Source organism: Spea bombifrons, chromosome 8 (genome assembly GCF_027358695.1).
Source record: "Spea bombifrons isolate aSpeBom1 chromosome 8, aSpeBom1.2.pri, whole genome shotgun sequence".
Classification (NCBI taxonomy): domain Eukaryota; kingdom Metazoa; phylum Chordata; class Amphibia; order Anura; family Pelobatidae; genus Spea; species Spea bombifrons.
In genome coordinates this window covers 7,656,823-7,683,268 of record NC_071094.1, presented here as the reverse complement: position 1 = coordinate 7,683,268, position 26,446 = coordinate 7,656,823, and the positions used below count along the sequence as shown (strand labels likewise).

At 41.3% G+C, this 26,446-nt stretch overlaps 1 protein-coding gene across 1 annotated transcript in view; it reads left to right on the top strand.

Moving 5' to 3' along the window:
* Window positions 1-16,140, top strand: part of PDZD4 (PDZ domain containing 4) — a 41,613-nt gene extending 25,473 nt beyond the window's left edge. The window contains exons 2-8 of the mRNA XM_053472885.1: window positions 8,887-9,146; window positions 9,879-9,969; window positions 10,351-10,449; window positions 10,954-11,016; window positions 11,757-11,858; window positions 12,676-12,786; window positions 13,068-16,140. Of these exons, the coding sequence (XP_053328860.1) occupies window positions 8,887-9,146; window positions 9,879-9,969; window positions 10,351-10,449; window positions 10,954-11,016; window positions 11,757-11,858; window positions 12,676-12,786; window positions 13,068-14,678 (2,337 nt within the window). The 3' untranslated portion in view covers window positions 14,679-16,140. The remainder of the gene's footprint in view (window positions 1-8,886; window positions 9,147-9,878; window positions 9,970-10,350; window positions 10,450-10,953; window positions 11,017-11,756; window positions 11,859-12,675; window positions 12,787-13,067) is intronic.
* Window positions 16,141-26,446: the final 10,306 nt, after the last annotated feature.

Genomic DNA, 26,446 nt, shown 5'->3' with positions numbered 1-26,446 from the left:
TATATATATATATATATATATATATATATATAATATATTTTTTGGGTGACTATCCCTGTTCAAGCACTACACTGAACTGAATCTTCATGGTAATGCTAATGAAGTCCTGTTTATGTAATAAAGTCCTTTGCTCGACATACTTTTATTAGTCAGAGTGTCAGGTTGGGTGATTAAGACTGAGTCATTTGGTTGTTTACCGCGGGCAGTAAGGAGCCGGTGTGTTTGTCTATTAGACTGGACTAAGCTAAATCACATACACATTACAAATCTACATCCATATGAATATATTATAATATGCGAACATTTAAATCGTTTTAAAACGGTAAACAAATTGGTTTTAAAAATAATGATTAATGTTATACAAGTAATATTAAACATAAATGTCATAAGTTCCCCATTAAATGCATTTCTGCTTGGGTATAAGTGAAGATATACATTTCTATAATAGTGATACATCCTAATGCCCCTTTTCTCCTTCAGCATATCCCACAGGCTCTGTTTCAATGAAGCATTTCAATTGCTTGCAAAAACTAATGAGCCCAAATCCGCCTACCAAACTGACTTATTCACCCTGTCGGCTGCTGCGCCACATTTCCGACGTGCTTCCATTTCCAGAAAAAAAAACCGTACTAGATTAGAGGATTGAACTGAGGGACTGTTTTTCATGTTTGATTTTATCTGCTGCTATGGCTTCAAAAGCTGCATTTGGATAAAATACTGCAACCTTATAATGTAATTTCGGATCCTCTTAAAGATTTTATTTTATTTTTTTTTGCTGTGAATATGAAATTCACCTTTTCTGCATAAATGTCTCTGTTCTTGGGAAATGTACGGTAAAATTGCACTCTTCAGGAATAATAATAGAATTAGAGGATTATTAAAAAAATTTAGTCGTTTACTGATAAGTTGAATAATGCCCGGACTGGCACACTGGGCAAATGCCTGGTGGACTGCTGGCCAACAGCGCCACACGCTTGTCAGATAGGGTGCTGCAGCTTGCTGGATATACATGGCCACACTTACATTATGAGGCGGCTACTGGCCTTAAAGAGCCAGTGCCACCTTATCATCAGCAGTCCGGCCCTGTTTCTACAGTTAAATTATATATATGTAGTTATATTCATTGATGTGTTGACCTATACCCCCTTAATATTTGATCTATACTCAAAGATTTCACTATGCAGTAAGAAGGATCAACACTTTACCATGATGGTCTGAATTCACTCTCCATAATGTATAATAAAGGTAAAGAGTAGAGTCCTATGCATTCCAGTTCCTCGGGCAATCTATGTTTCTAGGCCCCTGCATGCACTTGCTTGGTAACCTTAGAAAACCCCTCAGGGGGTGACCCGCTAGCATGTCGGGGGAATAAGGCCTAGTTAGTTTATATAGAGTAGGCTCGGCCCTAAGAAGGTTTCTTAAAGGTCATCTCAGAGATTTCACTAAAGCCAACTCAGTCTTTCTTTATTATAAATTGTGAAATTGAAAAAGCCAGAATTTTATACTTTTAAGAGCAAATGTCTTCTCCCAATACAAGAAGTGCAGTGATTTTACTTGTGTCGATTTTATTGCTTTTGCAGTATGTTTTATCTATAATAAGCATTCATACATTTTAAGGTTCATTATCATCCTACCTTCTCGGCTGGTGAACAATTCTATGAAATTTACTAAATCGTGTGATTTAAACGATGTGGGCTGATTCCAGTGTCCAGTTAGAGACTCATGTGTTCAGGATTTGAACAAGCCAAGTATCTGGGTTTTTTGCCAAGGAACCGTTTCCTGTGCACGTACTTCTATTTATCATTTTTCTTTTTTTTAGAGTACATTACTTCACATTATACGTTTTCATGTATCAATTATGGCTTCTGACCCTTTCTTTTTATGTGGGGTGTGTAATGCTTTCTGCCCGTGCATTGATTTTGTTGTTCCGCGCCATTACGCTTTTTACTCAGTCCTTTTTAAAAGTCATTTGATGAATCGTTTGATCCATGCAGAAGCTAAACATTTTAAAATATAACTAAAAGAGGGCTCAGAGTAGGGTTGCCTCCTTTTACCGATCCATTTCCTGGACAATCTTTGAAGGGTTGCTCCCAGGGGGATGATCCGGACTGTGTGTGGCTTTATAATTTAGAGATTTTATTATTATTATTTTTTTTAATATATTTTGGTTTATATGTTGTGATCTACAGATTCTGAATAAAAAGGCAGGTGATAAACGTGTTCAAGTTAGATTACACAGGACTAAATGATCTCCTTTACCAACAGTTTTATATCCCCAGCTTATCTGTGCACTTCCACTATGTTGTATGTGATCGCCACGTCCCCTTCTTCTTTTCTTCTGAGGGCACAAAGGGATATGCGGTACTTTTCTTTCCTTCCTGGCCAGAAGGCCTGGAGGAGGGCAATATGTTTTTGGCCCTTCCCCGCAAGGGTTAGGGCCACTGGAATCATGTATTGAGGGGAGTTCTCATAAAAGCTTCCTAACTCCCCCTTGATAGACAACTGGGATTTTTGTTTAGAAGATCCAGTTCCACCATGGCAGTTTTTGGTGAGACACAGATCCAAAATAACTGTAAAGTAGTCAGGCCTGGGCACTAGTGTTACCACCAGAGACTAACCCTTAGCCCTGTAACGTTGAGGAACCATCAAGACAAACATGGAATTCTAAGATACGAGTCAATCATAGAGCTGTCCCCAAACAAAGCCTATAAGGTTACCTGGTCATACCAAGCACAATTTACATCATGGGTTTTAGATATCTTTGACCAAACCTTGTTTCTTGTTCTAAGGCAGCTTGTGTCAATTTTCAATGAAGTCTGAATTGAATTTGGCTGAACCTGGCACTCAAGATCTTTTGGGGATCCCATAGAGTCCAACTGGAGAATCTTAGGAAACATTCTGCTTTTCTTTATATGCCTGTAGATGTTACAGGTTCTACTCGATTACCCGTTTTACTTTATTACTTTTCAATAAAAGTCTGTTTTCTAAAAACCTAGATGCTGCCATTGGTATATTATATATATATATATATATATAATATATTTTTTGGGTGACTATCCCTGTTCAAGCACTACACTGAACTGAATCTCCCAGGGGGGATGATCCGGACTGTGTGTGGCTTTATAATTTAGAGATTTTATTATTATTATTTTTTTTAATATATTTTGGTTTATATGTTGTGATCTACAGATTCTGAATAAAAAGGCAGGTGATAAACGTGTTCAAGTTAGATTACACAGGACTAAATGATCTCCTTTACCAACAGTTTTATATCCCCAGCTTATCTGTGCACTTCCACTATGTTGTATTGTACAACGCTTCTGAATATGCTGGCACTTTATAAATAATTCATTCCAGCAACATGCTGTTTTTCTCTCTCTCTCTCTCCGTCCAGTGTCCTTCTCTCTTCATCTTTTTTATTTTGGCTCTGTTTGTCTTTCTGCCTCTGTCTCCCGTGCACTCATTAACTCTCCCCGTCAGGGTTTCCCTTCACCATGTCCCGAAGCTGTCACAGTTACATGCTTTCTTCTTATAATTACAAAACCAGAATGGCCCCCATCACTCCGACGCTCGCTACACAACCCGTCCCGCATCTCTACTGCCCCATCCCCCCGCCAACAAAATAAATAAATATATAGTCTCTGTTGCCTCCCAACTGTGTACCGTTCCTTTCGAAGGACCAGTTTCCATGGCAACCGCTGCTGTGTATCAATAAAGCACAGTAAGCAAGAATAGCATTGATCTTCCTCTAATAGAGTCACAGGCTAATGGCAGAAAGCTGCACGGTGTGTAAGATGGGGAACACCATACATAACGGCAACTGCAGCTGGAAAATAGAGGCGTACGGTAATAATGGCTGCCTATAGAAAAGTTGGAATGGAGAGTAATGCATGCGCACCTGTGAGTGCAAAGGACAAGGCTCGGGGCAATAGCTTACAGAGATGCCCACCCTCCTACGCAATATTATCCATACATAGAGGAATATGAAATGAGGACGCATTAAATACTAATAAATACAGATTTTGATTTTTAAATAAAGATCTGATTTTGTCCATGGTCTTCTACATAACCAGAATAATCGTCAGCGACCCCCCGCCGGGCAATTGTTACGTTAGTATATTTAACCCTGGTCTGACATTAACCTTCAGTACCATATTCTGACTATTATTACATCGCTTAGAACAAGTATAAGGGGTTGTTCTGTTCTGTTAGGCTCATGGATGGGCAGTAATGGGTTTTGTGTTGGACATTTTGGTACCAGCCCTAGAGGTAGCTATGACTTTAGCACTTTGCTTGGACTGGTTAGACTCCATGGCATGGATGTTAATGCAGTGCTGGTTAAGCCCCAGTCGATGGTCCAGATTTGGATGGCCAAGAGACATATGCCATGTTAGTCTGGGGGTAACATACCAGCAGGGCTGGTGCAAGGATTTTTGCCACCCTAGGCAAAACATAATTTTGCCGCACCCTGGCTCCACCCCCACAAGCCCCTCCCCTGTTTCCACACCCACTTATACCCCGCTCCTCCCCATAGTGACTGCGGGCGCTCTTACTGAATGACCGCGGCCGGCGGCTCATGGCTGCAGCCTGCACTGCCTGCGCGGCTGCCTACCTCCTATCAGGTGACCACGCTTCTAATGAATGACCGCGGCTGGCGGTCCGTGGCTGCCGGCGTCCCCTCCAAGTAGTTTGCCTAATAGGTGGTCCTGGGCCACATAATATGTAGGAACACATTTAGCCACGAACCTTAATAATAATTTGGAGTACAAAAGGGTTATAACTAAACTATAAGCTACAAACATTTACCAAAACATCACAAAGCTGTATCTTTCCTGGAGGACTTGCCTAGAGCTGCCGAATATCTGCTTTAACTAGGGGATGGTTTGGAGAAAGACCACATTGAAAGGCTTCATTCTTAGTTTTCTCTAGTCCTGCATTACATGACCCTTGCACTGCCCATACCCAGGCGGTTCCCCATTTCTCAAACCCGAAATAAGAGACAGACACCAGCAGGATTGGATTTAGAAAAGGCCGAGACATTTATTTAACAAATGTCTCGACATAACTTTATTTAACATCTTATAAATTATTGTAAAAACACTTTAATAATAACTTCTGTATAAATACTATACAGTCTTCTGTACACCTGTGTACAAACAGCTGAGGGTTCCCAACCTAAACACAAAACAATGGCTTCAACTACCCCTTCCGCCGGATACCACAATCGCCCAAGCGACCGCGGGTCGGATAGGGGAGCTCCACCTTAACGCTTTGGTTAATCCTGTACAGGGAGGGCATTAACTCTAACCTCTAACCAAAACCATCAACTTGCCACTCCCATTATCATTCAAACTTCTCCAGGGAACTCCTCCGCCACAGCAAAGAAAACGGATCCTGCAAAAAGAAAGAGGGAAAGGGGGAAAGAAAAAACACACAAAGCCAAAACAAAAACACAAAGCAAAAGACAAAAAGAGGGAGGGCGGGCGGGAAACTGCTCCTGTGGTGTTCAGTAATTGCCCCTTGCACGTGTGCTTAGAGGGGCTTTATAGCCCTGTCCCCTTCCCCCTACAGTCACGTTCCTTGTGACTTCCCCCTCGTTCCCTGTGCATTCTCACCTCGTGCTAACCCTTGCTGAGTTAACCCTTTCCTGCCCTAATACCATGTGCACCGTCCTGTAGTGCTGGCAGGGTCATGTTCCCCTTACGCCTATGACTCCAGGGTTTCTCAATATTCCCTAACCACAAAGAACTAGCCTCTGAGTGCTTTCTTGGGTCCCGATTATATCCATGAACTTACGGTTGAGTTACTAATTTGTGAAAACTCGAAGAGTTGAAAGTCTGCTTTTATTCTGTCTAAGAGTGGTACTTTGGATATCACCACTGATTTCTTGAGAACCAACCAAAAAAAATAACAAACAAATGGGTTAAAAATGGAACTTAGTTAGTATTTCTGCTAAATATGGCGATTAGTGAATGCCCCTCAAAAAGAGACAACCCGAGTAAGGACACAGAGGTGGATGACAGCTGGTAAGTATTATCTTCTGAGCAGAAGAGACACATAATGAAAAGGTACTTGTTTTTTTTCAATCAATATCGATGTCAGATTTAATAAAATCCTGTAGAATGTCATTTTCTTTACAAATTTAGATCTCTTTATCTCTCTCGCCGCGCTAAAAAGCCACTTGAATCGCTTCTAACTATATTGCCGTAAATTATTGAAAGTTATGGCTTCCTATACCCAGGAGGAGAGTAGCAGCTGCCGGTAAAGTGCCGGAATAGAAAAAAGTAATCCCTTACCGATCCCTTAAAAATAAGAAAAAAAAATGTGCATTACTGTGGGGTTTCTTTTAAATAACAAAAATCACTGATAATAGGGAATAACAAAAAAACAAGGAATCAGCAGATGCGGGCTAAGCAATATATGGCCATATGGTATGACGGAATCCCCAATACTGGTGGAAGGTGTTTTTAAATAGCATTGGGGATTCCGTCATACCATATGGCCATATATTGCTTAGCCCGCCACTACACCAAAGTGCCCCCATTTTGGTAAGTCCTATCTAATCCTACCATGGCGGTATTGTTTACCATGAAGCTCAATCAGTGGTACCATATCACTTTAAGACACCTCTCAGATACTCGGTCTGTCCGTTGGCCGAGGTGTTGACCTAGAAGCCTGCGCTACCACCACTCACACCATATAGGACCTTAAAACATACATAAATAACACAAAAAGGGAAGCACACACCTAACATGGATGCAAATACCGAATTTGTGTTGTGGTACCACTGATCCAAACTTTGGGTACGTTGACATTTTCGTAAGATAAGAAGTATATGGCCATGTGACGGAATGCCCAATATTTATATGCCTAAGCTAGAACAGAGCCGTCAGCCATCCCCTCCATGCTGCTGCCCTTACTGACCTTAAATTACATCATAACACGGCGCTGGTCCTTTTAAGAATGCGTTGAACTATGGAGACTGTACGGACGCGGTTCTCCATAGTGTTAATAGGTTATTTTGGGGGATCGTGATCTCCCTTTTAACACCACTGACATATTAGTTATTTCAGCAGAATCCCAAAATATGTATTTGTATGTATATTTTGGCTCTAGGAATATACCGTTTTGCAACAGTGTAACATGGATATTAATAAATAATTATTAAAAATTTACAATTAATTAAATTTATAATTATATATATTTTTGGGGAAATGGTAATAATTGACAAGTGTTATGTATCATAATCAGAGACAGAAATTCCATCTAGGCAAAGATAATGGAGAATTCTGAGAAATTGCGTGTATCAGGTTTTATCAGCTTTTAATGAGAATATTAAGCAAATTCAACTCCATGCCCACTCATGGCTGTCTGCGCAACACATTTTAATTATCAGCTTCACAGAAGGTCATTTTATTGTAAATGGACTTTGATTATTGGACTAATCTGTTAGGAAACTAATTTATGGGCATGTCATGATTCCCAATAGCATTAAACGGGGTTTTACCCCTACTATGTTGAATTTAACACTTTTATAACCAAATGTTCCATCAAAAACATAATGACTGTTGTAGCCTCGATTTCCGGGCTAGGCTTGTCCCCCCATTAACTCCAATAATAACCCCACATACAGTTAAATATGAACAAGAAAAGCCACAGCCAATTTTATTTATTCATTTATTTATTTAGTCATTGAAGGGACATACCCGGATGTCCCACCCTGACCTGAGATTCCCAGCACTGACAGCCAAGAACCTCTCACCAGCTGTTACCAACAATTCTCGTACCACCACATTAGCCCCCTGGATACCTGGCAAGCTGCCGCCCCACAGACTGTGACAAACCCCACAAACCCCAAGCTAGAAAACAAACATAAGGGGAGGGAGGGTGGTCCACGCTACCAGGTAAATGGTTCCCAAGCCCGGGAAAACAGAATATTCTTAGGTGGGTAAACCTTCATAGGAGATTACAGATCTGCTAAGGATTATCATGCTGTAAAGTGCTGGAAGTGGAATAAACTGGAATTTTTTTTAAATTTACACAAAAACTGGCTGCATTTTTTAGAAAAAATAAACTAAATTTGTGTAGGTGACACGGGATATACTCTTTGACTTCATATATATGTATTCATTGTTAAAATAGACACCGAGATGGCATTTTGGAGTCATTTCAGCATTGAATATCCTCTATAACTCAAAGTTCTAACTCCACTGTGTTACATTTCCTCGCCCGATCAGCTTACAATGACAATGTAATGACTCATTTCTCAAAATGTTGACCTTTGATGCTTCCTCATCCCCTGCCAAATTGCAATTTTTATTAGAGCTCGTCGGTAAATGATAGATATTACCCATCTAAGGTCTGCAGAGGCATTGGGTACCATGCCACAAAAGAAAATGGTTTATGAAAAACAAAGCGTTATGTAGACCGGGCAAAATATACACAATATTTATGAGCTACCTTCCTCTTCTGTACTAGTAGACAATGGACAACCCATGAGTTAACTTTTTGACCTGCTAATTACCTAATAACCTAGAAGTGTTCATTAAACTCAAAATGTATTTAACTGTGATATATATTTTAGGATTTTAAATGCCAAAATGGAAAATGTAGTGGCAGAAGCTCAACTAGAAGCTAGAAGCTGTGCCATGGAAGTAGAAATAGTCATATATGATTAAGATTGGGTTTATTTATTCTGTTAATGATTTATTTTATAAACGGGATTTAGATTGTCTTCTAAGCAAAAATATTTCATTTTTAAAGATGACTAAAGGATAACCCTGCACTTTCCTGGATCACATAGTACACAATTTGTTGTTTGGGATTTTTTGTGCCTTAATCTGTATCCATCAAGCTCAAAACCAATTATTTTCTGCTCTTCTGCAGGTGAATGGGAAGGACCTTTCTCGACTCTCTCAGGAGCAGACATTGGAAACTTTACGCACCACTAAGGATCCTTTGCTGATCCAGGTGCTCAGACGGAGCCCTCGCATGAAGGGAACGTTGGCCGCCTCCTGCCATGACCTGCATTTTGTAGACAGTGGAACACAAACAGACATCACCTTTGACCACATCATGACAAGGGGCAAGCCTCGTCCCCCGAGTCCAGCTATGGTAGTTTTGGAACCATACGTACTTTCAGAGCTGTGAGTATCGACGCAATGGGGGTTACGCATGAAATGGGATTCTGTTTGAGAGTTTTAAAGTGGTCTGGTCACCATAACAACTAATGGAATGTCTCTTCTGATCTGAAGATTCCATTAGTTGCCATTGTGATCAGACCTCTTTTCAAACTTAACACCACAATTACTTTTTATTATAACCCCAAAATGTATTTTACTGAGAAAATTGTTAGAAATCTCTCCCGTGAAGTCTTTAATTGATGGTTATTTTATGCATACCTGCCGTTGGTGATTATTATGGATTTGATGCTTAAGCACATTTTTGTACTAGGTTTCCTGAAAGCTGGAGTTCTTGGTGCCTCTAAAATATAACTTTTATTAAAATGTTTTAAGATTTAGAGTGAAACAAATATACACACACCAGATACAGAACAGAATAAAACATATCATCACTAGAACCCTTTTAGCGGTGAAATGTATTTCCTATGTATAGTTGTTGGGGTGGGGGAGAACAGCAGTACATAAAGTGAAAAGAAGAAAAACAGATATAGTACAATAGAAAGATTAATGTCCTACTAAGATTGGGTATAATATATTGACAAAAAAAGGGTTGTAGGCTTCATTACAACATAAAGTAAATTGTCACACTGTTTTGCCCATGTCATTGAACATACCTGTGTGAGGTGAGGATTATGAGGGATGGTGTATGAGATGTTGGAGAATGAAACGTTGGGTATACTCTTATTCTTCTCTTAGCCCCCCCATTGGGAATGAGTTTTATGAGCACTCTGAATATATGGATGGGGTGCAACCTGAGGGAGAAAGAACGGATGAACTGGAATATGAGGTGAGTCCTTTCCTGCCCATCATCTCATTGATGGCATAAGATGACTACATCTCTTTCCCCATTGAATGTAGCTCGGTATACATTTTAAATATGGTGATCGTCCATTGGTATCCCCCCCCTTACACGGCTGGACTTATATCCAGACCCTTTCGCCTACCGTGGCATTGCTGTAGTCCTTGTTGCCTTGTTGCCTGTCCTGAATTTCTGTATTTACACAATCATCACTCTATGTAATTATCTTATTGTAACTTTCACTGTTCTTTGTGGATACTTATTCCACATTTTTCTTCCACCCATCTTTTATTCTCTGTACCGTATCATTTCTTCATTTCCCCTGAATTCTTCCACATCTCTTGTTGCCTTCAAAATTTTATTTTATAGGAAGTGGAGTTGTGCAAGTCCAATCATCTGGATAAGCTCGGCTTAACTGTATGTTATCGAACTGATGATGAAGAAGACTTGGGGATATATGTGGGAGAGGTACGGGGCTTCAAATATTATTTATAAGTTAGAAATGGTAGTGTATGTTAGCTAAACTTTGATTTGCAGAGAGAAAATTGTCTCTCACCACATTAACTATGCTTTATGAAAACACAACCAAGACAAGGTTCTGTTGCAAGAAGTTCTTTGTTTGACCCGCCTAATGTCTAATGAATTTATAAACCCAAACAAGCCTGATATGCATCCCATCCACAAGTCCGGCCCCAGGCCTCTTGGTGCCCGAGGGCTATTATTTTATCATTTTAATGGAATGATCGAATTCCATTATTTTACTATGCATTACGACCGAGCTACGTGAACTTAGGACAAAGGACTAAAATAGCAATTTATAAAGCATAGTTCATTCTGGGGCGATTGCATGAAAGTCGTCACACTGGCATTGAAATATTTAACAAACACCAAGCATAGTGAAAGAAGATAGAAAGACATTAAATATTACATTGTGTGTAGTAACTTCATGTGCTTTTTTTGACATTTTGACAGGTCAATCCAAACAGCATTGCAGCGAGAGATGGACGGATAAGGGAAGGAGACCGAATCCTACAGGTAATGAGAAAAGAAACAATGCATGGTAACTAAACTGACACCCTGTATCAGCGTCACCTTGGGTCAGAGATTGAAATGATTGATAGACCCTGAAGTCAATACTGGAACAAGACACCTAAATGGCTTTGTAATACTACACAAGAGACAACTCATCATTATTACGTTTTTTATCATTCTCGGAACCCCGCAAGTGACAGGAAATAAGTGACATAAGCATTAAAGGGGCATAAACGAACATATTCGAGAATATGACACTGCTTTTCCCTACTCCCATTGATGAAAATATATTGCCCATGCCTACCCTGGCTTTTACAAAAGGGAGGATAGTCACACCTTGATTGATCTTGTTGAATAAAGAACCATGAGTTCATGCCAATCATTTGTCATAGTACTGAAATCTTATACTTAAGTGACATCCATCACTAATGACAACAGCTGCAAGGGGACCAGAAGAGTGAAGTCTATAGAGTCATACATCGCTTTACCTTTGTAATCACTGATTTTAGGTTCAAAGTATGTACTATGGTTTCTTCTGTGTTGGTATAAACGGGAGTGCAGAGAATGTGGATCCTTGTGGTTTTGGGCCTCTCCTTGCAACTATCTTGGACACAGTAAGACATAAGGAAAAGAGGAATGATAGTGGAGGACGAAAAATGGTAGCATGGAAAAGATAAATGGGCTAGAATGGTGGTGTACAACACAAATGTTGATCTATTGTGTGTTCTTGATCTATTTTACAGATTAATGGTATTGATGTTCAAAACAAGGAGGAAGCTGTGGCCATTCTGACACAGGAAGAGAGTACAAACATCTCTTTGTTGGTAGCCCGTCCAGAGACAGAGGTAAGAGGGCCATAGGCATCAGCCTCCTTGGCAGCCCTTCCCAGATAAGGGAACGCAGAAACCAAAATAAATTCTACTTTCCATGGCTACCGGTGCAACCAGTTTTTATGGCCCTTAGAGTGGCCCTCTTATGGTCTATGGCACTATTCTCAATTATAACCTCTACCACCCACCCAGACAGGAATGTGACTGCGTATACTCAGCTACACCTTTTACCAAGTGAAAATATCTACATAACAAATCATAGAACATAATTGATTGTGGGGTAATGTGAATTCACCTCTTTATGGTTATTCTTCCTTATGCAAGACTCATGTGTGGACACCAGTCCACGGGATTTTTACTAAACCGGCGCAATGGTTGGGGTTTCGTTATATAACAGGTTCCTCATGAATTTTACTTATGTGCAGTTACGATACTTAGTAAGAAGAAGGTTCTTGACCCTATCAACCTTACTGGTCATGCCCTAATGGTAAATAATAACCCATGTTCTCGTTAGTCTGGGTCAACCTCTGATGATTTAAGTAAGTAAGTAGATCAATATATGAAGCTCCATATGAAAGAACAAATAAACATGCATGATGGATCTTTGGGTTTAAGGACATGCTCTGGAGCACAGATCTGTCTTCATTGCACTCCTAAGAAGCTTCTCTGTAGTATGTCTGTGGATACTGGGGTATAACATGATCTAATTGCCCAAGAGGGTGCAGGAGAGAGAGTTCCATGGTATTAGTAACACATGCAGGTGTTGTGCATGTGTAGAGATGAATAGCAGACAGGAACACACAGTAACAGAATGTCCCCCAATATCTCCTAGATGGGCCAGAGATGGAAAGACAGCGACAGAGAGGACTTCCTGGATGACTTGGTTTCAGAAAACGAAGAGGAACTTCAAGCGCAGAGACTCAACTCTCCAACTAAGCAGCAGGTAGTACTTTATCATCCACCCTATACCAACCTTACTCAACCCTAACTGACTTGTAGCCACCCATTTAAACTCTAGTGAGCAGCTCACCTATCAAAACATCTATTTCTTGATTTAGATAATCATCAATTAAATGTCATGTTATATTTGTTTCAGCCATAATAGCACTAGCACAACCGTAGTTTACAACTATTTGTTTAATATCCCTAAAAAAAAGTTTTTAATGGAAAAATACCTATTCAATATTAATATTTTTTATCTGAAATTATCTTCTTTTTTCCTAGGCTGAGAATGAGGAAACAGAGGCGAGTCCGAAATCTCCACGCCCATTCCCTCACCCTGCAGGCCTGAGCCGGAGTCAGGAACTGGACAGTGGTGTAGGACGGACAGATGAGAGTACACGCAACGATGAAAGTTCTGAGCATGACCTCCTAGGGGATGACCAGACAAGCAGTGCAAATACCCCAGGCAGTCAGCGTCGCCTACGGTTCCTACGTGGGGACTCTCTGCAATGTCGTGAATTTCACCACAGCCTTGACTCCCTGTTGGCAGCGGATGGTTCTTCCCCATACAACGAGGTTCTTCCTCCGGGTGCAGGACTTACAGATGAAGAGTATGAAAGGTACCGGGAACTTTTGGAAATCACCTGCCATCTTGAGAATGGCAATGGACCTGCCTTCCTTTACTCAACTCGTCAGGGTGGGCTGGATGTGAACCGCAATGAAAATGTTCTCAGAGAAATGGCAGTGCTGGAAGAGGAGCTACGGCACTTGGAGTTTAAATTTCGCAATGTTCTAAGGGCACAAAAGATGCAGCAACTCCGGGAACGCTGCATGAAGGCCTGGCTGCTGGAGGAGGAGGACAGTCTTTATGAATTTGCAGGTGGAGGCACTGCCAATAATGAAGCTTCTACCAAGCTTCCAGATATTACAGAGTTGCCAGAAAGATCAGACAAGGACAGTACTAGTGCATATAATACAGGTGAGAGCTGCAGAAGCACCCCTCTTATGATGGAGCCCCCAATGCCCCTGGACAGTCCACTGAGGCGAATTAATGATGTTTCTGGTGCATTCTGTCATGCAGCTGAGGGCCACTGTTCTAATGCTAACATGAACAGAGGACATATGAAAAACGTGCCACCGTATCCTGGTAGCCCCGAGTCCACACAATCCAAATTCCGCTCTCTATGCAGAGATGGACGACACACAACAGAGGATAGGTTGAGAAGAGGAGCCAAGCCAGGGAATGAGCTGGATCGGGGCAACCGTGAGAGCAGCCCTTATCTCAGCAGACGCCAGCGCTCCCAAGGAGGTGATCGTTACAGAAGCTGCTTACAGTTAGCACAGCCACGGAGCTTGGATGAGTTGGATGTTGATACCACTTGTGGGAAGGGAATGGGGGTTTCACAAAGTAGCCACACCCAAGCTGAGCCACGGATGGAGTGGAAGGTAAAAATAAGAAGTGATGGTACGCGTTATGTGGCCAAGCGTCCAGTGAGAGATCGTCTGCTGAAAGCCAGGGCCATGAAGATCAAAGAGGAACGCAGTGGGATGACCACCGATGACGATGCTGTGAGCGAGATGAAAATGGGCCGTTACTGGAGCAAAGAAGATAGGAAAAGGCATCTAATGCGGGCTCGAGAGCAGAGAAAGAGAAGAGAATTCATGATGCAGAGCAGGTTGGACTGCCTGCGGGAGCAACAACAGCAACAGCAGGGTGTCGAGGGAAAGGGGGAGATGAGCATCATTGCCCTCAGCCATCGCAAGACCATGAAAAAGCGCAACAAAAAGATCTTAGATAACTGGATCACTATCCAAGAGATGCTCGCTCATGGCACACGGTCAGCTGATGGCAAGCGGGTTTATAATCCCTTGCTGTCAGTAACCACAGTCTGAGGGCCAATGAGTTCAACTCTTATTGTCTTTGCCAAATCAAACTCTTCACTGCTAATTATCTGTCTTACTAACAATCACTGCCTTATCCTCATGTAACTGCGCAAGTTTCATTTTTGTTTCCTTGATATATCTCTGTTTTCCCTTTCTAATGGGTTTCTTTTGATTTTGCATTTAGTATTCACACTTCTCCCCTTTTTCCTCCTTAGATATAAGTTTTATCTCACGTTCCTCTCTTTCTTGCTCTTTTAGAGGAGTGGGTATTAGAACACAGGGTGATCTCTCAAAACTAGCCATTAATTGTACTTTGTAAAAGGAATCAATTCACTGTTTTGTTTGGTAAGCGAATCAATTACCAAGCATACACCCCACCATGAGACTCTCTACAGGACATTGTTGGATTCTCAACGCGACACCATTTTGAATGTCGCCTTGATTGATGGGACACGGGCAACATCTTTTCACCCAATGTTTAGATAGAACCTTTCCAGTGGCTTAAGGGTTCTTGGGTGTGAAAGAACTCAACATGAACGCCACTCACATTGTCTGTAATGGTGAAGCAACTTTTGATGAGGCTGGTAAGAACTGTAGCGATACAATTAATAAAATCTGAAAACTAAACAGTGCCACACGGTGGTTTAAGAGCACACAGCCGACAGGTTTTACCAGTCTGGAATGTTTTTCTGAAGAAGGACAGTAGCACAATGGTGACAGTGGTTCTGCATCTAGAATATAAAGACTTGCCTTCCACCTCCTGCATAGTACTGCACAGAAAGATGTTGTGCGCAGGATCATGTCTTAGAAAATCAACCTGTCTGTTGTTTCTAATGTGATTGTGATCTCTGTTCGATCCTATTTATTGTTATGTTAGCACTATTTTGTTTGTCTTGGAATGTGTGAAGACAGATGAAAGGGACACGTTTGGTAAAGGGTTGTGGATGTTGGATGGAAGGTCAAGAATAGCACAGATATCTACAACATTCCCCCCCTGAATGTCACTGCTTTCGGCTTCTATGTTCTAGGTCAATAGTTCTAGATAGGACAGCAAAGCTCAAGGGATTTGTTTATTTCTGGATGAAAAACCTCAGAGATATATCGATTAAAAAGAACCTTGCTACATAGAGCATCTAGACAAAGAAACAAACAAAAAAAACATCACAAACCCATTAAATGAAAATAGACTTTTTTGTTAAAAATCCTGACCAAACCAAATGTATGGTTAATAACTACCGTAGTTCAAGGGAACTTTCACTGCTCATGCACATATGGATTGTAGAGTATAATATTTTTTTTCAGCCATCAATAGGTAAACCAGCACATCTTATTCAGGAGGCCAAAAAACAGGCCTGGAGAGATAGAAGCTGCACGACGCCAATTTCTTAACATACATTCTAAAAATGTATCAACAAAAATAAATTGGACAAACCTATTTAAAACAAGAGTAAGAAAGAAATTATGTTAAAAATAGCACATGTGCTAATGAAAAAAGAGTGACTAAAAAGAATGTATATTTACTAGTACACAATGAATAGCACACACTACCCAGTCACCGACCATGCCAGCGTTAGGACTCTCTCCTAGACTGGTACACAATGGGGCCTAGTAATTAATTATCATGGCATACATGACCAGCAGCACTGACCAAACGCTACACTCATACATTATTCCTTAAATGATGTACCGAGACCTATGGGAATGTTGCTATGAAGGGGCGTTGAAGCACTGCCTAATATTTAGCTGCCTAACTCACTTTGTCCTGCGAAGGACTTTATCATAATGTCAGAACATAATCGGAACCAGGAAACAAGTTTCCTATCTTGAATTGTTTTATGGACAGTGTTATCAAGAGCGAGCTTGGTCTTTTCTTCACATCTCGGCTGCTTTGGTATTTTGAAGGCATCAGCACTACTGGTGGACGTTTCTCAGCCCAGTTGTCATAAAGTTGACTGGTCAACGGAGCCATAACTAAGGCTCCCGGGTACCCGGGGCAGGGCACAGGTCCAGCCTCACAGTAATATTACATCCGCAGCAGAATGGGGTGCAAGGGCATAGGCATTGGGCAGCTCAAGTGTGCCTCTTAGCTTGCGGCACCAGGGGCAGCTGTCCCTCTTGCCTCATGGAAGGTACAGCCTTGCTTGTCAATGTCAGTCTAATGTACAGTTTAACAAATCCAGCTGCCAATCGAAAACAGGGGAACCAGCAAACAGAAGTGGCGCCAAAACCCGCTTCTGCAACAAAGGCCAGCGCTGTCATACGTGGCTTGGGCTTCGTCCCTGCATCTCGCTGTTGCGTTCCTTGCGTATCTGTTATGCTGATTAAGTAATGGGTGATTGAAAGAGCTGTGGTTGATTTTGACTTGTGGGTTGTATGTTTGGTTTTCTTTCAATTCCCATTGTTACTGTGTCTCATCTTTTCTCTGATACTGGGTCGAGAATATTAATAAACTGTTACATTTCTGATAGAAGTTGGAGCTGGGTTATTTTTTTATGTAATACACCCTGTATATATTAAGGTCTTACAGGTCTGTCATAATGTTTTTGTCTTCAGTTGCATAGTTTTAACCTTTCTACATCAAGTGACTACATCATAGTGTCTCATGACTGCGCCCAACAGCTATGGTTCCAGAATGCCCACCAGAGGCACCTTAAACTGTAGATGTTTCGGTCATTTCCTGAATCATTATGATGCTTGCTTTATGGTCCCTCTGCACAGTACATGGTACGGGGTTATCCAGTCTGCCCATTTATCCTGTTGTAAAGACTTTCAGTCCTTGGTCTGAAGTTACGTTGATCCATAATGAAGAGATGTTCTACACAAGTGCTTACCGCCTGAACAAAGTATCACCATCGCTATGAAACATGAAGACAACCCTCTATACCACCAAAGGAGACCAAAGCTGATGACGTAACCTAAAAAGGCCTTTAAAAACCGCTTGTCATATTTTATTACGCTTACCCAAATCTATTCCAGGAATCCAGCTCCCTTTTTCCGTAAAAACGTGGTTCTCCATGTCCCCCGAGGTTTCAAATGGTCTTATATTTAACGCAAACATAAAAATGGACAGTGCATCAATACCACAATTTTGTGTGTAAATTCACAGACCGCACATCACTCGAGTCAGACCTCTTTTAATCTATTATTTCATTAACGTGAAACCGAATGCTAGAACGCTGGTATTAAGTGACATTAGCAAACACATCTAACGCGATGAAGCCAGGACACGGACTAGCAGAGATGAGTTAATGGATCAGCACCTCTAACCTTACATCATTTAACACGAGACAGCCCCCTTTTGAAGATTAAGAAACAAAGATTAACATTTCCATAATTTATTCATTATATGTAAAATAGAAAACGAGCTTTTGTTTGCTTAAAGTCCCCCGCACCAGTTGATAGGGGCTGATAATAGCACCATGAGAAAAAACAGCGATTGTTCTCTTACTGGTGTGATTAAAGTTGGAATATTCAAGGATTTAATCAACTTTATTATTAACACTAATCCAGGTCTTGCTCGCTAACAGATTGCTTCCAATAACTCCGCTTAACTATAACATCACATATCCTGGTGCACGACACAGCGTTATTCCACAGTGTGAAGTTTAAATTAATTTATATGAGAGCAAATCCCTATGTTCCATATTTTTAGACATCTGTTCAACAAATACGTAACCTAGAGACGCCTACTTCCCTTTCTCCTGTTAACCAAGATGGCAGCCAGATAGTATTTTATCAGCAAAAGATTAGACTCCCCAGACTCACCATATCTTATTCAAACCGTAGAACTATGTAAATATAGACTTTTTTTGGACCCACTAAGAAAAAAATAATAATCCTGGACTGCTGAGTACCATACACAGCCTTCAAAAGACAATGAGAATTTCAATGGAGGTCACGGTTCTACCAGTCAAATCCATTATTCGTGAGCATTTAAAGAACATTTCAAAGGATAATTTTCCACTCTGTAGTCATTCTGCAACACTGATCGATTGGTTTGGAATGTCCAGGAAATTAATTTTTTGGTAATGAGATAATAGAACACAGCTTTAGTCTTCTATATAACTAACTTTGTTGGTGGCCTCCACGATTGTGTATGAAGTGGTGCTGGTGCATTTACCCTTGTGGGCTCCTCTAGGCCTGACCCAGGGTAGAACCACCAGCCACCCCCTCCATGGCCAACGTCCTCTCTGCATAGGACTAGGACATGACCTCATATCCAGGAGCTCCATGACTGAAAGCAGCAAAGTACTTTTAATACAGGGTGTGGAGGCTGCACCTAACCAAAATGGACTAGTTGGGGAGATATCCCTGGTAACCAGTCCATTCAGCTGTGGCAGACCCGTGGCCCTGATTGCCCAATAGATCCCCACCTGTTTTGCAGCAAGAGGACTGCTGCCCTAAGCCGGGACCTAGTCGCCCTTGGCCTAAATACGCTTTGCATTGGTTGTTATTGTGGGCGAATCACTCTTTAGCCACTTTGGGCGAGATTGTTCTATGCACATAACCCTTTTGGCATTTCTGGAGACAATGGCAAATATCCCGTCTGCCACATAGATGATAACAGAAAAAGATCACTCCTTCTTGATGAAATATGTTTCACGACAGACATCCAGATTAATGTCATTGCAACAATCGTAAATATTCATCCGATGCCACTTAAATATGAACACTTTTCTTCCATGTGAGCTTTACACATTTCATTTAGCCAGACATTCTCGCAACCAAGTTGGTTATATTTCTAAACGCTTGTTGATTTTCCTGTCCTCAGAGGATTGAAGAACATACATCAACGACCATCACAGCGCTCCGGGAATCATTGTTCAGCATCAGTGAAGTCAGAGCCCAAAGTACAATGTTTCTCAGAGATGTCTGTACTTTTCCATTAAAATGTCATTTTGTCATCCTTCAAGTCTTATTAATTTGTGTCACGCCGGCAAAGTTTCCCTGAGTGCAGCGCTCATTAGATTCCCAGTGAGTAAAGTGGTAGATTACATTTTATATATAGACACTGGATGCTTCTGACAGCACATTCTGTAACATAAGCCACAATTCCTTCTCCGTTGTGTTTTTATTCAAGACTTTTCGCAGGCCCTGCTGTTATAGAGTCTAGACTAGGGGTTAGATGTATTGTTAGAACATGACGTGGTGTCTTCTTTCAGAGTTACCATTTTTAACTAGCACAATGTTGAACGTCCAATGAATGAAATACTATTTTTATCTCAAAATCGTAAAATTTACAGCATAAATGGTAGGAGGCCTCCCCAATCTGGTCTGTCACTCATTGATGTTGGCTATTGTCCTGCACTCATTGTATTAAGCAACGAGTTGTATTTGAAGTCATTGATGTCCCGTAGATGCTGGAGGTCTGCCATATTGCTCTTGGGAAGATAATGGGGTACTTCATATATTACTTGGCTCTATAATTAGGCTTTATTAATATGGTTCATCACTAATGTATACATTGTAACCTACATAAACCATTTATAAAACAAATATATATATATAGGCTTGTATTTCCTCACCTGTGCCGGTAGTAACTAAACGTGGGAGAGCCAGCTTGGCTCTGGCCTGTTATAACATGGGAAGTATGGTGCAGAGCCAAGCTGGGTCAAACCCATCTTCTTGTTCAGTTTTTTGGCCCTTGTGAGCGTGTGTATGGACCCTTGTGACAAATGTCATCTTGTTTCTGGCTCGGCTTGTGCTCGTATGTTGTTCTGGCCTGACTTGTATCATGCAAAGGCTTGCAGACCACCTCTAGCAGTGGTTCATTCAACCAAGTGACCCAAAATACATACCCTTGCAACTTGTTCTATCACTAGTGGCAGCAACGTCTCATGACATATAGGTCCAGGCATAGGGAACCAATGTTTAAGAGAGACATTTTCCCTTGTACTATATAATAAGGTTAGTGTATTATTTCCGATAAGAAGTCACAAGTCACCCCGTAGAGGATGGCTGGCAGCTCTTTGCCCAGTCAACAAGAGAAGTAAAGTGAGTCAGTAATACAGCAGCCCCAAACCCATTATACAAATGGACTCCATAGAAATCCCAGAAACAGAGCACAGAAAGAGTGAAGAACCTAAATGTTTTCTATTTTAAGCACTAAAATGGCCATAGATATATTTTCAAGTAACGTACACAAAAGACGATAAGTCGTACTGGGCCAAAATCCTCAAATTCCGCATCCCTTCCTAGAAGAACAGCGAAACGCAGAGTATGTACTATAAATTCTAATGGATTCTTGTTATAATATTATTTAGATTGTATTTTGACACTGGGTTTTCATTTTCACGCATGCTTAGGCATCAGTTAACCTATGACTAACCCTGTAAACAAGTTTCCTTCCCAAAAGCCATTTTTAACGTATCCAACTGTTGGAAAATCGATCATTCAGAGAGACACAAATGATTTAAATTTCTCATGCCTAGCTGGAAATTACATACGGGCAATAAAGACACAAAAATGTAATTCCTTGGATAAAGATTTTGAGTTTAGGTGCTGCCCCCTGCAGGCTGACTCGATAACTTCATGTTTTACGCTCCCTCTCTACAGGACCCGGATAAGTAAAGTGTCACTAATGAAGTGCTTTTAATGTGTCATACCTCAAAAAGACAGCGAAGAGTAGGATGAAGTCATAAGTTAAATCGCATATTCCATTATGAGCCGCACCAGAGACAATTTGCATGTCACCCACTTAACCCCAGCAACAACGGAGAAACCCATTTAATCCTCAACTACATTTACTAGATTAACCTGCTGTTAAAGACCAAGACCATTGTCTTTAATGACTTGATGAACAGCAAGAAAGCTTAATGCATAATCGTGGTGGCCCTTTGCCCAATATGTCGTGTTTGACCAGGCCCGATCCTGTTATATATATTGTCCTCTCGACTTATCCTCTCCGATTGTTCAACCTAGAAGATGATGTCATAAGACAGAATACTTGAAGGACAGATTTGTAATTAGAAGCGTGCGTGCTGAAAGGATGATTTATATATTCTGAATGGAAATAACTTCCATTTCAGGTGTATTGACCTTGTTTCTGCCAATGCCCTGCTATGCATCCAAAACATCATTTTGTAAAAACAGATTACGTTACGTTAGAGCCAGCTCAACCCTTCGTGCAGAAGATCTGTGGGATGGTCCTTAATAATGCAACGTTAATGTAGTAAGACTAATTTTTTATCTCTCAAAAAAAGTAGGGGTCCGAATTCAAATGAAAATCATGAAAAAGAGCTGTGATTTGATCTGTTTGTTTTGTATGAATGAGTGTAAGTGAATGAATGTTAGTATATGTGAGTGTCTATATGTATATATATATATTTAAAATTGTATAAATATATATATATATATATATATATATATATATATATGTGTGTGTGTATGATATTTAATGTGGATTTGTCAACGTATATACTGTTCATTGTGATCACTTTATATCCTGGTCTCACTCATATTCATACTTTTAACTTTAAGGATCTGAAACCCCCTCTTTCCGGGATGTGGGCAGGTAGTCCCGCTAAAGTTAGTGGGCAGTCACTACAAATGAATTTAAAAAGAGAAGCAGAATGCTATGAATCCCACTGCATTCAAACAAGGACACGGGTAGCCTGACATTGCGGCATCATGATAAAATGCACATGTATGGCTGAAGACAAGCCCTTATCAGACTAATGAGACCTTTAATTAAGGAACATATTGTAGGAGTAAAAAAAAGTAAGATCCATGATCCACGTGATCCATTAAACAAGATGTAACGTCGCTAAACTTGAACTTCATTAGCGGTTAATTTATTGCAGGTCGGACTGTCCTCGTGGCAAATTCTACACACCTTTTCTGACTTCGATGATAAATACAGCCATTACCCACAGATGAATACAGCAATGAAATGGTTAAATTTACATAAGATTTACCATATAAGGACTTTCCACTTTTAACCTTTTCATTATTCACATCTGTAGGAACCCACCCAGCACCAAATCCATCTATATGGCATAAAAATTGGTAGGATATTACATTACATATATTTACATAGCGCCAGCAGATTCTGTAGCGTTGTTACAAAAGGGACAGTAAACATTTTAAACAAAGACAATTTTAAATTGCTAATAATATTAATGCACATTAAAGCATACTGATACCGAAGGAAAACAGTGCCCTGCTCTGGTGAGCTTACAATCTATTGGATTTTTGTATAATAATCTTTCGTATATTACACACCTAACCTAACACCCACACACCTACCCACTCATACTAAAACACACACACTTATATATATGCTCATGCTAACACACACACTCTCATATGAGCACATACACATACATACACATGCTAACACACACACACTCATGCTAACACACACGTTTACACATACACTCTGTACATACTGACTCCCTTGTTGCCTCTCTCATTCTTTCCCCCTTGCATGCATCCCTCCCTGATCTTAATCCCTTACTCTCTTTACCCCTGCTGCCATCCTCCCTGTCCCCACCCCCTTGCCTTCTTGGAGAGTTCTTCCTAGCTGTTTGCACATTGTGAAGAAGCAGCAGCACTTTTCACCGCCAGGGTCACATAGCATTGCGTTACGAATGGGCCAGTCCAAATTTGACCAGTCTGGCACTTTTTTAAGAATTTTGGAGCAGCTCCCATGACCACTGGGCCAGCCTGTCCCAGATCCACCAGGCAAAGGGAATTATCCAGGAAAAAAAGTACAGGCAGATCCATAACTTGGCCTCACGGCAGGATCAGAGGTTCCGCCAAACACTGATATCATATCCACATTTGGAAATGGAAGGGGGGGCTGCAGTTCAAGAATGCCCCACACTTTGTGGCAGTGGCTCATTTACCTTTGGCATAGCCCTAACACCAGCCACCCCCTTCGTACTGCCCCGCCATTCCTTTCTAAACACATGCCGTACCGAGCTGAAGGAGACCATGGAGGACTGTGTGGACTCGGCATAGCCCTCCATAGCGTGTTGAAAGTGTTAATCAATGATCTCCCTTTTAACCAGCCCATTAAGCAGTAGACAACAGAGCGATCGGCTCGCTGTTATGCGGACCTGTGACCCTAGGCCTAGTTGGCCCCTGGCTGGAATACACCACTGCTTTGCGGGACCTGTGGCATCTGCCCCTCTTGCCACATGAACGTTACCCCTCAGGTTAGGAAGTGGCAACAAATCCTAAACCCGGGCAGTAACTGCACTGGGAAAGGTGGGCAAACGATAGAAGGGGCAGATCGCAATCTCCTATACCAACAGGTACGTAAAGGTAGGGCCGGCCTTAGGGGTGTGCGGCCTGTGCAGCCGCACAGGGCGCCATGGCAACAGGGGCGCCTGCCCGGGACTTAAATTAAAATATCGGGGGGGGTTGTTTTTTTTTAACTTTATTTAACATCCTCCATGTTAAATAAAGTTTTTTTTAACTTTATTTAACACGGAGGATGTTAAATAAAGTTAAAACAAACCAAAAAAATGGTGTTTTAGTTTAAGTCCCAGGCAGGGGCGCCGAGCGGTCGCTCGTGAAGTTTTCAGCAACCGCTCGGCGCCCCTCACTCTCCATGACTCCATCGCGGTGCCGGCGTTTCATGCTGAGTGCCGGAATTATTCTGGCGCTCAGCTGTGAAGCGCGCATCGCGGCAGAGTGGGAAGACGGACGCCTCTCGCTTCCACCGCAGGACTCCGGCAACAAGGTAAGTAAGGATAGGGAGAGGGGGTAGATAGTGAGTAGGGGCAGGGGGTAGTGAGTAGCGGAAGGGGGGTAGTGAGTAGGGACAGGGGGGTAGATAGTGAGATGGGACAGAGGGGGAAAGACAGTGAGAAGGGGCAGAGGGGGGAGATTTTTTCCTTTCTTTTTTTTGGGATGGGGGGCGCCAGAGGAGTAGTCCGCACAGGGTGCCAGAACACTTAAGGCCGGCTCTGCGTAAAGGTATTGCAGACGAGGCCACCGTAGGATGCAGCTGTAATCTATCAGCGACCCACAGACATGATCTGCCGTAGAGACACAGAAACATCGTCTCCCTGGTGGCCGGAGGCGTTAGAATCGTGGTCGGGATTACTGTTCCCCCAGCTGTAGCCTGATGATGATGGCCGCCCTCGTCACGTACCTCCCGGGGTGCAACCTTGCAACGAACACAAATTCCACACGCGTGACATGACAGATAATAAACTGTTCCAATATTAGACTCTGGACGTCACGGTAAATCAGGTGACTTGGCAAGTGTATCCAATCATGCCCTATCAAGTATTTGCTGAGTACACTGAACAAATGATCCATATAGAGCCCAATCAATATTGATTTCCTGCTATATGCTAATTTATTCCTGATGGATGCGCGTTCCCCCTACACACCGGTTAATTGCCTCGGCTGATGGATTACGATAGTATATTTATATTGCTGCCTATATAAATAAAAATGATAGTTTTAATTATTACTGATGACCGTCAGCAACAAAAAAAACACTTCCCGGATGCCAAACGCAAATAAAAAGTGTAACTGCAGTGTATACATAAGTACTTTTATATGACAATCAATATCATTATCCAGCCGTATATTAGATACTTATATTGCAGGTTTACCTAATTATTCCCACAAGATCCTTAACCTTAGAGGTTTTGTTTTTTTTAATTTGCATACAATTAATATTTCAGGGGTTAACGGAACACACAGAAACAGTAATCACAATCAGGTTTTTTTTATTATGATGGAATATTCCTTTTATTGATTTGTTTATTATTTCAGAATCTTAGAAGACATTTTGTTCTGGCTCATACCAAAGCATCATCGGAATTTGGGTTGCTTGTAATATACAGACATACACATGCATGTAGACACGCTTTTTCCATAAGGAGCCTCAGACTCCATCTTTGAGGGTAATTATGAAGCATATCCAAGTCTCTACATTGATGCAAAGACTAGGATGTGCCGGTTTCTTAAATATGGAGACGCTTGCATCTGATTGTCTATCTCATAGGAGGAAAACCTGAGCAAATCTAACTTTTCAGCGTCCACATGAACCTTGGAGCCAATCTACATTTATGGATCCAGCAGTATTGGCGAAGAGGACCTTTAACTCAAAGGTAACTTGGCGTTTCACATCTAGCGCATATACTAGGGGATAACAAAAAACTGATAGAAGTGATACGGAGTGCTCCTCAATAGACAACATGTCTATATTTTGATAATTATGTGATGGAGTTGCCTTGCTCTATTTAACTGACAGGCGCTCTACATACATGCCTACAGATCATTGAGAGAATAGCTAACTGGGGCTATTGATTCTCTTCCTTCGCCTCATCCATCACTGTTCAGCCAGAAGAATTTTCTTTGTTCCGTTCCATCCACCGAAAGTCGAGTAGGTAAAATTCCAGAGGCATCAGATTTTTCTAGATAAGGAATGGTGGATTAAGCTAGTTGGTTCTAAACGCTGGGAAACGTTGGTAATACATATTTCACATTATCATATATAGTGAACATTAGTCATGCAAGTTACCATGGCAACATGCTGATGTAGGCAAAGTTATGACGACGGGTATCTAACCAATAGGTTACAGATATACAGGAACCGGGGGGGGGGGGGTTGCTGGGAGGCTGGAATAGGTACCGTACTGTCACCCCTGGACATAGCACGAGGTTATGGAGAGGGAGTAAAGGACGTAGGTTATTAGGAACCTAACATGAGAAATGTACCAAACGGCAAAATAGAATGGAACAATACATTATAACGAGAGGGAAACAAATGGCAAGATTATAAAGATACGTAAAAAAGGAAAGTAACT